This window comes from Macaca mulatta, chromosome 12, assembly GCF_049350105.2.
Source record: "Macaca mulatta isolate MMU2019108-1 chromosome 12, T2T-MMU8v2.0, whole genome shotgun sequence".
NCBI lineage: Eukaryota > Metazoa > Chordata > Mammalia > Primates > Cercopithecidae > Macaca > Macaca mulatta.
In genome coordinates, this window is record NC_133417.1 from 110,287,501 (window position 1) to 110,300,251 (window position 12,751).

At 36.0% G+C, this 12,751-nt stretch overlaps 1 protein-coding gene across 5 annotated transcripts in view; it reads left to right on the forward strand.

The window, feature by feature from the left end:
- The window catches only part of PARD3B (par-3 family cell polarity regulator beta), a 1,090,519-nt gene that overhangs the window by 503,068 nt on the left and 574,700 nt on the right, over nucleotides 1-12,751 (forward strand). For all 5 annotated transcript variants that reach the window (XR_013402125.1, XM_015110772.3, XM_015110773.3 and 2 more), the window contains exon 4: nucleotides 1-28. This exon is cut by the window's left edge and continues 82 nt beyond it. Coding sequence is in view for 4 of the 5 variants with exons in the window: in XM_015110772.3 (XP_014966258.3) it covers nucleotides 1-28 (28 nt within the window). In the remaining variant the exon portion in view is untranslated. The remainder of the gene's footprint in view (nucleotides 29-12,751) is intronic.

Consider the following 12,751-nt stretch of genomic DNA (forward strand, 5'->3'; position numbering starts at 1 on the left):
TGGCCAGAGTCTGAAACCGGTTGTTTCAGTAGGTATCCTGCTGTTTCTATTTCTAATGAAAGATCAAAGCGCTGTACCCATAGGTTAAGTGGGACTTTGCAGTTTTAAATACATTAATAACTAGATAGAGATCTTTTGATAGTATATATAGTATTAGTTATACTAATAGCTAGTATGGGCTATTACTTGTATATAGTTATAGTGATAGCTATTATGTATATGGCACTGATTATGTGCCAAGCACTATTTTACTTGTTTTATATTAAGTCATCTAAACTTCCACATCAAGGTAAGCACATGTTTTTATCTCCATTTAACTGATAATAAAATTGAGGCAGAGGACGGTTTAGCAATTTGTTTAAGGTTACATAGCTAGTAAGTGGCAAAGCAAGGAATTTCACCCAAGTGTTCTGGCTCCAAAATCCTTGCTTCTGGCCAGCATACTATACTGTTACATTTTCTTCATCTTCCTGTTTCATAATGTCCAAGAATATCATTGTATTTTTGCTGTGTTAACCCAGTGCTTTGCAAAACCATACCATGGTGAGTGGTGTACATTTTCAAGCTCCCAATATCATGAGAATGTGGTGCCAGGACTGGATTTGTAGAACTCAGCATTCAGATTGAAGAAAAACAAAATCATTGACCGAAAGTGCTTATAACCAGATATAACTGATAGGTTAAGTGGAGAATAATTTCCTGAAGAGATGATATTCTCCTTCCATATAGGACTGTGGGATCTTCTTGCTAAATCTTCAGTTGCTTTGAAGAGCTGTGATTGTGGATAATTCTCTCAGATAGCCTAAGAATTCAATTTTGGCTAATGACTATATACCATTGCAATAGGTAATCTTCGATAACATAACCTTATTAAAAATTCCCTAAAAGCAAGACTCTTTCTCACTTAAGTCTCACTGTCTATAGCGCCTTAAGAAAAAATAAACACATCATTTATGGGTATATACAGATGCTGAAATGAGTTAAACATATTCTTCTGGTTTGGTATAAAATATTCTTATCAAGAGCCGTGTCAATATGTATGAGATAGGAGTCACTATTTCAAATCATTAGCTCTTTGCTAATAGATTTGTGGCAATGTTTTGGCATATTTATTTTATTATAAAAGAAAGCAAATGTCTTGAAAGTATTTTAGATGTAATGTTTTTCCACTAACCTATTTAAAACTCTATCCTTCTAAGGAAATATATTTAATGGAACATTAATAAAAAATCAGGTGTATGTGTTCTATTTTAATTTAAGTACAGACAAAACTGGTAGGTGGTATGACATTTTTTAAAACATACACTGGTTGAGACCATGTTGAGTCTAATTATGTTGGATTGGGGGAAGACAGCTACTCAGTGAGAGAAGAATTACATAAAAGAACAGAACTACAATTTAGTTTTTATTTTCATGATGTCTGTGTGTCTGTGTACCCTAAAATGAGAGTGTGTCTGATTAATGTATTAGCATTGTTTGCATGGAGAAAGTCCCTGTATTTGCGCATTTTCACACTGCTATAAAGAAATACCTGAGACTGGGTAATTTATAAAGGAAAGAGGTTTAACTGACTCCCAGTTCTGCATGGCTGATGAGGCCTCTGGAAACTTAAAATCATGGTGGAAGGGGAAGCAAACATGTCCTTCTTCACAAGGAGGCAGGAGAGAGAAGTGCAGAGTGAAGGGGGAAGAACCCCTTGTAAAACCATCAAATCTCATGAGAACTCACTCACTATCATGAGAACAGCATGGGAGGACTGAGCCCATGATCCAGTCACCTCCCACAGGGTCCCTGCCCCAACATGTGGGGATTGCAATTTGGTTTACAATTCAAGATGTGATTTGTGTGGGGACAGAAACCTTAACCATATCAGTCCTCCAATGTTTATTTCCATGTTTCTATCACTTAGGCTGTGGGCTTAAACTAATTAAAATGACATCAATGTTACTTTCCCTAGAGGAAATGATGGCTACTGTCCATCTGGTAAATGCTGTAGCCTCACCAAAATATGACATCAGTGAGTTCCAAGTTGGGGTATGGGGCAGCAAGACATATTATTACTAGCAAAGATGCATATCACAATTCAAGAATAAATGCTGGTGCCCCAAATCCTTGTGCCTTATGCAAGTGATCAAATATGGGCTGAGTTCCTGTGTATCAACAGTGAAAAGGAAACACATATTTCTTCCTTTCCTCATAGTGTCCTCTATGGATGATGGAGTACAGACCACAGACCCAAAAAGTGGAGTCTGGTCCTTGCCCTTGCATGGAATAGTGGCACATCTTAGGTGTCTCTTGCTTCAATTGTAAAATAATCTCCGTGAATACTTTAAGCTTTAACATCCCGATGTACAGACGTTGTGCCTTATGTATCTTTATCTAGGGCCAAGTACATGGAAGATGCTCAGTGTATATGTTTTGGACTTAGGAATGTAAGACATGCAAGTCTAGGAAGAGTCCTATAAGTTCTTAGAAATTAACCACCTTAATAATTAATAATAATTAATCTGACTTAGCAATTTTCTCCGTTTCCCAAAGAGCATCTACCAGGTAAATGCTGGTTTAAATCCAGTCTATCTGCTCCAAGGTCTGGTTCACCACAGGCAAGAGACAGATAGTTTACCTGTCTTATTATACAAACATTAATAAAGACACTTAGGTGTGTTTATTTTTACTAGAAGGAAGATGTGTGTGTGTGTATGCATGTGTATTATAACTGTTAATATATCCCTGCATATCCAAACTTGTGGAATGCTTAGATCTACACTGTCCAGTATAGTAGCCACTAGCCACATGTGGTTACTGAGCTCTTGAAATGTGTCTGAGCCAAATGTAAATGTACTTAAAATGTAATACACACACTGGATTTCAAAGACTGAAGCATGAACAAAATAACACAAAAGGTCTCAATAATTGTTATATTGACTATATGTGGAAATGATAATATATTAGGTATACTGGGTTGAATAAAATATATTCTTAAAATTATTTTCACCTATTTGTACTTTTTTTATTTACATGGCTACTAGAAAATTTAAAATTCTATTTGTGGTTCTTACTGTGTTTTATTGGACAGTGCAGCCCTAGACAGAAGCAAAATTGGGTATAGCATTAATGAGGTGGTTTGAGTCTGGGGAAGATCTTTGAGCGTCATATCATCTCTTGGGCAACAGTGCGATTCGGTTTGCCTAGGGCAGTCCTGGTTAGTGCCTGTTGTTCTGGCATAATTATTAATAATGTTTTCACGAACTCTCAGACGTGCCCGTGTATGGATGATAAATTATGTGGCACCCTATATATAGCCCTATACTCACTTTTATTGTTCGCTCACTGATAAGAGAAGCAGCCTTTCAAGGAAACCTTGGGAACATAACAACCACAACTCTTTCAGTGGCACCCTGCAGAGGAGGTTCTGTGTGGTAGGGACCTGGGCCTGGAGCTATGGACACTGATACTTCATATTCTTTTCCATCTCTAGGATTTTGTACTTGGTGCTTCCTTCACAACTTCAGCTACACCATTCTTGATTCCTCTGATTTGATAAGTGATGGTGAATTCGGGGAGCATGTGATAATGTAGCCATATAGCAACTAATATGAAAAATAATTGTTTAAAAATCCATGTTCAATTGTGTTTCAGTACAATATCCATGGGAAGAAAAAACAATCAAAATTTCCATCTCTTAAATAGTGTTCACATATAAGTAATTCACAGATGGCAGAGCCCCAAGTGGGTTATGTTCAGTCATTCCCAAGAAATTAAACTTACTTATAACCACAGCATAAGAAGCTGTAAGGATGAATATTTGACACATTTGATTATGTTGAAATACTGCCTTTAAAACCACAGTTGATGACTGTTATTTTTAGTTGCACTTCATTAGGCTTACTGTAGAGGGAAGAGTTTTCACTGATGCCCAGAGATATGTGTTTTTGAAAAGTTGCAAAAGTTACACTTGTTTTCTAGCTGATTAAATTTTTTACAAATTGGTTATTTAAGATGTACACTCTCAGACATGCTGGAGTTTTAAAAAGGGCTTAAATTAGAAAAATCAGATTCTCTGCAAGCTTCAAATTCTATGTATATTGAGAAGCCACTAAATCTAGTATTTGTTATTTAACACCAGACAGACAGCAAAGAAATGTGTTTCCTTTGTTCCTCTTTTGGTCAACGTACCTAATTATCAGGATAGTACAATTATTAATGTGCAAATAGTAATAACTGTTTACCTTTCAAGACAGTGTAGCAAATCCAACTCTATTGACTGCTTTTGAATTAGGAAAGAGAATCCTAGAAACAGGATATTTTGCTGAGAGTCCATTTATGGGACTTCTTACCTTCCTTTTCTTGATTGTAACCTGGTGTTCTTGGCTTAAGGGCATACCATAAAAGCAGGTTCTTGAAATTGATGTTCTCAAACTTGCAATGGAACACAACTCTAAAACAGATGTGTTTTTTTTTCTTAATATCCGGTTAACTACCATGGTCGTTTTGTGTTTTAATGACTGTTTATAGTTTTTAATTTAACCCTTAAGGCAAATTGATCCTGCAGAGTGAGAAAATTAAAAACTGGATTCCGGAAAATTATAATACTGTGGTTGTTCTCAGATAGTGAATGGCATTGTTTGTTCTAAAACCATCACTTGTCTTACATTACCAAAATAATTGACCTATCTTTTCAAAGTCCATGTCTATTTTATATATATATATATGTATATATATACACACACACACATATATACACATATATATACATATATATGTAAAATTTAAAAAATAAGCTGGCAGATTTGGGGGTTGTTAAATTAGAAGTTCATGGATAGAATTCAGGGGAATCTGTTAACTCTGAAGTTTTATGCCTTAGCCGGGGGATGGGGTTGTGTTTCATGAAAGAGATTCTATTACTTCAGATTTTAAAATAATAACAATAAATCAACCACTGTTTGGGGGTTAGATTAAATAATGGAGGAAAGCCTCTAATTCTCACAGTGAGCAAAATGAGATAAGTTAAGAAGTAGAGAATTATCACTTCCTCCCTGCAAATATGTATTAAATAATGAAGGTTAGTTCACCATATTATCACCTGTTTACATGACACATAATGTGTAAGTTCAAGATTTTAAGATGAATAGAAGTTTTGGAATTTTTTCATTGAGAGGCTAAAAACAACTCTTTAGTCAGTAGCAACACAATTATTAGCAACTCTGAGATTGGGGGTAAAGGACACAGACTGGTGGAGGGAAGACACCCTGGGAGGAAGTGTTTCCAGTGTCCTGTGTGTTCTCCTGAGACAAGAAGGGAAAATACAGTGTTCTTTGGGGTTTGTGGTATTTTATCAGTGAGGATAGTGGCAGGTGGCTGCTAGTGAGAGAGCATTCTTACCAGGAGTGGCAGCATTCTCTTTGCATCTTGCTAAGATAATATGATGACATGTTGATTTGAGGAATTTCCCCTCGTATGTCACACGTTTTCCCATGTTTGTCGCATATATTGAAGTTATTGTCAGTATTGCTCTTGGATTAAACTTCCTCAGACCCATGAAAGAAATCATCGAGATATTACAGAGAAATTTAAATAGCTTGATTTCAGGGTTAAAATAATCGAATTACCACTGTGATGTTAGAGGACTTTTGGTTGCAGGTTACTGACTATCAAAATCCAACAGAAGGCAGGGTGCAGTGGCTCATGCCTGTAATCCCAGCACTTTGGGAGATTGAGGCAGGTGGATCACCTGAGGTCAGGAGTTCGAGACCAGCCTGGCCAACATGGTGAAACCCCGTCTCTACTAAAACTACAAAAAAAAAAAAAAAAAAAATTATCCAGGCATGGTGGCATGTGCCTATAATCCCAAGCACTTGAGAGGCTGAGGCAGGACAATCGCTTGAGCCTGGGAGACGGAGGTTGCAGTGAGCCAAGATCGTGTCACTGCACTCCAACCTGGGCAATAACAGTGAAAACTCCATCTTAAAAAAAAAAAAAATCAACATATAACTTACCAAACATTCTGAGTGACAAAATCATATTTTTCCATCCATGAGATGTAGAATCAAGTATCTGTAGAAACACTGGAACAAAATAAATGTTGTGGGTACTGATGTGTATTAGAAGGAAGGCTCTATCCGTTGTTCTGCAAAGAGGAGAGATGGATTCTGAAGAGCAAAACAGGGGGAGAAATAGCATGTAATATATTACTGCATTATTTAGAGATACTGAAACTATAAAAGGTTTTTCGTTTTTTCCCCACCCTGACACAGTGATTTAATAATAGTTCTGGTGTTTGTAACTCCAGCTGTTCACACTGTGTGCTGATAAGACCAGAGCTTGGAGATACATTGCAACGATGGCTTTCATATGGCTTTGTTTTTAAGAGATAAAGCTGCCATCCAGTATTTCATGGGGCCAAATGTTTACTTCATTTGGCAAGTTTAGGCAGCTTAATTTTTAAATCAGTTATGCTTGTAAGACTCAAATTTCAGGTAGGGAAAAGCCTGAAACCTAATTTACTCTACAACAGAGTTTTTCACCATATCTCAGCAGAAGATGTTGAAACAAATCTGGGTTGCCTGAATATCTGTACCATGACTAATCAAGGCAGCTAAGAAATGAGATCCCTATTCACATGTGTGCTCCCCGATTTTTCTTCTTGGATCTTAGTCTAACACTGAAAAACTCTAAAAGAAGGATCACTATTTAGGTCAATTTCAGAAATTGAAAAGGTAACCATGACATGTCTTTTTTGCTGTCAGGCTTGATGTGCTCACAATGAAAACTGAATGGGTTTTGTTTTCATGTCAAAATAAATTGACTAATCCCTTAGATGACCAAGATTTCTGCTATGTGCTTTCTAGGAAGCCTGAGACGTGGTTCCTGTCCTCAAGAAACTTGCAACCTACTTACAGAGACCACATCTAAAGCAGTTAAACAGCCCTAGCAGTCTGCAAGCATGTATCAGATTATCAAATAATACAGTTTTAACAATCAAAATGAGTGTTTTTTTCCCTTTAGCCTGCACTTTGGTACTCTACTTAGCCTCCCTAACCCCTGAAGGGAATTGCCATGTGCAGTATCTCTATTAGCTGTTATCTCTCTGAAATATAATGTTTACATGACTGCATGTTTTCAAGACTGTGAGCTCTTCGGAGGTGCAGGCCAGTGTATTCATTTTTGTATTCAAGCCCCCAGGCACAGTGCCTGGCACTTACAAGGTTATCACAAATATATGACTAGATGACAAAATCATAAAATCTGGAATCATAAAGTTAGTAATCTTTGTTGTTATAACTTCGTAATTTTCTAATAACTGTGTTTAAAACATTTAGAAAAGTCTTGATTATAAGTTTCTGGATAATTTCTTATATCCATTACATCTCAAGATTGCTACTTCTAAATTTTCCTCCTATTCCATCTTCCTTAAGAAATTTTTCTAATTTCAGTTGATTTGGAAGAAAATAAAAATACTTCTGGTATGTGAATTAATTAAAAAGAATGAGAACATTTACGACGCATTTCTTGGCAGAGCACTAATAAACATCTCAATCTCACTTTCACAATACGGGCAGATGTAATTTGACAGTGTTGTTTGAAATTTTGTAAAGATTATGTTTAAAGTAGTTTTATTTTAAAGGCCAAGATCCTGTGTCTGATTGCATCAATAATTCTGTGACCCTAAGAAAATTAGTTAAATAGTGGGTGATGTCTTCAGACATTTTATGTAATGGAAGGGAAATAAATAGAGAAGCTGTATGAACTCCAGTTGTTCTTAAGGACTTAGCCATCCAAACTAGTGACTTCAAGATTCCAGATGTGAATTAAGTTGATTGGTATCAGTTCAACTTTAAATTTCATTTTAATGTTTCAATATTCATAACCGGTCATACAGTGAGGTTATCTTTCCATCCAAAACACCAATAATCATTTTTTTAATTGGTCAAATGAATAATATCAAGAAATATTTTTTAAATGACACACACAAAGGCAGCAGCGTAAATGCCTACATATGCGTATATGTGTACCCTTACCCTCTTTGGAGGGAGAGCTACTATCTAAATCTGAAGACTAAAGTACATATAGTCATGTCATTGTAAAGTGAAAGTTAAGGGTATGGGCTGTGTCTTCCATAGGTTCCAAACTTCTATATGTACTTTCCAAGTTATGGACATTTAGTAAAGATTGATGGCCTAGGAGGAAAGGGTTAATGAGAGTTCACCTTGAGAAGAAGCAAGACAATTGGCCTTGGGAGGAAAAGGAAAATTATTTTCTTTGAGTATGGTTTGATTCATGGAAATCTCTTCTGATAGGGGATCTTTTTTTTTTTTTTTTTTTTTTCTCTCACAGCATAAACGCTTCTAAAGTACAAGTTTCATTTTGGTTTCTGCTTTCAAAATCTTGTCACACAATGACATTGTACAGACATTTAAAAGAGTTTTATTTCTTAGGAGAGTGGCCCCTTTCCTAATAGCTCTGTACTTTAAAATAGAATTCTCATTTAGATGAATCACATTTTAAAAAGTAGCTACTGTGTGTGTTTTACGCTTGTGGAAACATATAGCGTCCTCATAAGCAGCATGAGAGCCTGTCACCATACAGCTTTTGATGTCTGATTAAATGATCATAGGGACATCTGGAGGGAGTTAGTTTTGAAGTAACTGGTGTGAAGCACTGGAGAATCCGAAGCCTTCTGACAGACTAAAACCATTAAAAAAAAATTGCTACTTTTAGCAAATCTTTTTTAACTTGAAACTGGCTGGAAATTTTCAGACTGACATAGCCCTGATATTTTTCAACAGATTTTGCAGACAGAACTCTCTACCTTTTAAGCAAAGAATGGTTAAGTAGCATTTCTTGCAAAAATTATAAAGGAATATCCTTTGAAAGGAAAAAGTAGATACTGAAAGCAACAGAAGTCAAAATTAATTGATTCGCTTAAAGAAATTGTCTCCTTTTTATCTGCTTTTAATTTTAATCAGTGTATTTTAAAGGACACACACATACATACACACACACATACATATATATATATTTACTTGACATTCAGCTATATTCTTATGAAGACCCAAAGGTATCAAGGCAGTTGATATTGGTATAATGTTATGGCATGTTTTGAGCACCTATCAAAAGTTTCTAAATTTCTTAAGTCAAAATTTTATTTGCGTAGTCTCATAAAATACAGGCATTGTTTATTTAAAGGTTGTATAATTTGTAATTTGTCCAGTGAGGTTCTCCTAGTATGAGGTGATTTCTTACTGTTTCATGAATAAAATTATGATATACCTACATATATGAATATATTTACAAATCCTGACCTTATATATGTATATGTGTGTTATATGCATATACATATATACATGTATATGTATGTTATAGACGTGTGTATACATGTGTATGTGTATATGTATATATATATGTGTGTGTATAAGTATGTGTATATATGTATGTGTGTGTATATATACACCCCTGTGTGTGTGTTTGTGTGGATGTTTATATACATCTCCTGCCTTGAAATCATTGAGCATTCTCCACTGCATTCAGGATTTTTTTAAATTTCTTGGTATGGTTTTTTTTAAAAAAAGACTTTTTTCTCTTTTTAAAATTGTGGTAAAAAATATATATTTACTGTCTTAACAATTTTAAGTGCATAGTTCAGTGGTGTGAGTACATTCACATTGTTGTGCATCCATCACTACCACCTCTCCTAGAACTCTTCACCTTGCAACACTGAAACTCTATACCCTTAACAGTAATTCCTTATTCCTTCCTTTTCCTTGGCAAAAAGTATAACACCATTATGTTACACTTTTTCTACTACTCTAGGTGCTTTATACAAGTAGAATCATGCAGCCGGGCGCGGTGGCTCACGCCTGTAATCCCAGCTCTTTGGGAGGCTGAGGCGGGCAGATCACGAGGTCAGGAGATCAAGACCATCCTGGCTAACACGGTGAAACCCTGTCTCTACTAAAAATACAAAAAATTAGCCGGGCGAGGTGATGGGCGCCTATAGTCCCAGCTACTCGGGAGGCTGAGGCAGGAGAATGGCGTGAACCCGGGAGGCGGAGCTTGCAGTGAGCCGAGATCCGGCCACTGCACCCCAGCCTGGGCGACAGAGCGAGACTCCGTCTCAACAAAAATAAACAAACAAACAAACAAGTAGAATCATGTAGTATTTGTCCTTTTTTAATTGTCCTTTTCTGACTGGCTTATTTTACTGAGCGTAATATTCTTAAGCATCATTCATGTTGCAGCCTATGTCAGAATTTCCTTCCTTGTTAAGGTTGAATAATATTCCGTTGTATTATATACAAATATACCACATTTTGCTTATCTGCTCATCTCTTGATGGACACTTGAGTTGCTTCTACATTTTACCTAATATGAAAAATGCTACTGTGGATATGGGTGTAAAATATCTCTTCCAGACTCTGCTTTCAGTTCTTTCCGGGAGATATGCAGAAGTAGAATTATTGGATCATAGGGTTTATTCTATTTTTCATTTTTTGAGGAACCACCAAATTCTTTTCCACAGAGGTGTATCATTTTACATTCCCACCAGCAGCGCACGAGAGTTCCAATTTCTCCACATCCATGCCAACACTTGTTGCTTTCTGTTTTGTTTTTAGTAATCATCCTAATGACTGGGGAGGTGATATTTCATTGTAGTTTCGATTTGCATTTCCCTAATGGTTAGTGATACTAGGCATGTTTTTAAATGCTTATTGGCCATTCATGTATCTTCTTTGGGGAAATACCTTTTCAAGTCGTTTACTGATTTTTGAATTATGTTCTTCATTTATTTGTTGCTGAGTTCTAAGAGTTTTCTATATATGCTGGATATTAACTCCTTATCAGATATATGATTTGCAAATATTTTTCTCTTTATATTGCCCCTTCACTCTATTGATTGTATCCTTTGTACAGACATTTTTAATTTTCATGAAGTTCAATTTGTCTTTTTTTTTAACTGTGCTTTTTGTGTCACATCCAAGAAATCATTACCAAATCCCACATTGTGAAGATTTTGCCTTATGTTTTCTTCTAAGAGTTGTATAGTTTTGTCTCTCAGGTTTAGGTCTTCAATCTATTTTGAGTTAATTTATGTACACGGTATTAGATAAGGGTCCAACTTCAGTCATTTGCCTGTGAATATCTGGCTTCCCCAGCATCATTTGTTAAAAAGGTTATTCTTTCCCCCGTTGAATGGTCTTGGCACCATTGTTGAAACTCATCTGAACATACCTTAGAGGGTTTATTTCTCAGTCCTTGATATGGCTTTTCAAAATTTAATCACAACCTATATGCTTAGCTTTATCTCTAGTCACACTGTGTGTGCAGAGACGACTTCTGTCTGTGGGTCTTTGCCCAGATGTTTCTTCTGCTGGAAGAGTCACAAATATCATTTGTTCCCCTTTCTGCTGATGAATGTACAGGTACCCTTCACAACTCAGTGTAATGGCATCTTTCTTTACTAATCCTTATCCACACTCTTTCTATTCCAGACAGAATTTACCACTTCCCACTGATGGCATAATTTGTTCCACCCCATGTTATAGTTTTCTGCATTGTATGTCTCCTTTATGAGTCTAGAAGCTTGTAGGTGGCTTGAATTTCCTTCCACATTAGAACACAGCATCATGCCTAATAGCAGCATTGATATGTTGTTTAAGGAATGGGGGACATTTTCTAATCACATGATTGCTCATTTCAACCATGAAGCAATTTAATTTCAGCTTTAATAGCATTAATTTACATTCTACTTCTGCCAATGAGTAGCCATATAATACTACCCAGCATGCCTTGGAGGAGGGCTACTTTTCTCCTTCAATTTCCACGTTCATGTCAGTTGTGGACACTTAATACATATGTTCAAATATATTATTTCATCCCATGAAAAATCTGTAAGTTCAGCTTTATTGCCTCCATTTTACAGATGACGAAGTTCAGGCTCAAACAAGTTAACTTATTTGCCTTAGGTCACATAACTAACAAGTAGCAGTGCTAGGATTCAAATTTATCTTAACCTGCAGTATAGACTCTTCATTCTACCCCTCAAATCAAATGTTAGCCTTGAGAGTAGCATTTGTCCACATGATGCTTCCATTGCTTTGGGCAATCTTCCTTTGAAACTGCCTCAAAACCAGTTTATGAGCCCCTCCTCCTAAAAAAGGTTATTTCATCATTTTTATAGTCACTATTTTTCCATCAAAAATGGTGGCATTCTATTGCATGCCAAAATCTACATTGTACAGTTAGTTTCAGGCTGTTTACACAATTTAGATACCTCTGTGAAGGAGAAAAATTTTCCACCACAAAGGAATTTAATTCAGGCATTTAAGACATTTAGAAAAGAATACATTCAGATGGGCTGAAAGGCGCAGAGTTTTGAAGAATTTTTTGTTTATTCAGTTGCCTAGTGGTTAGGACATCTAGGTTTTGTCCCTGACTCATCCATTGACTCTGTCAGGTGAAGCAAGTGTAATTTAGTTCTGTGTCTGGAAGAGGAAGATTGTCTTCTATCTTGGCCACAGTGGAATTGCAAGGTTAATGCCTACTATCTTGAGTACAGCATTTAGCAGACTGTGGGTGCTTAATATATGTTAATAATAGTGATAATAATGAATGTTGATAATTAAAGGCATTTTATAATTACTAAATTTTCGATGTGTGTTAAATATAATTAAAGGGAAATGATTTAAATTAATATGCATGCATACAAAAACTAGAGTTAGCCACAGCTTTTATTTTTAGCTTCTCAAGTAAC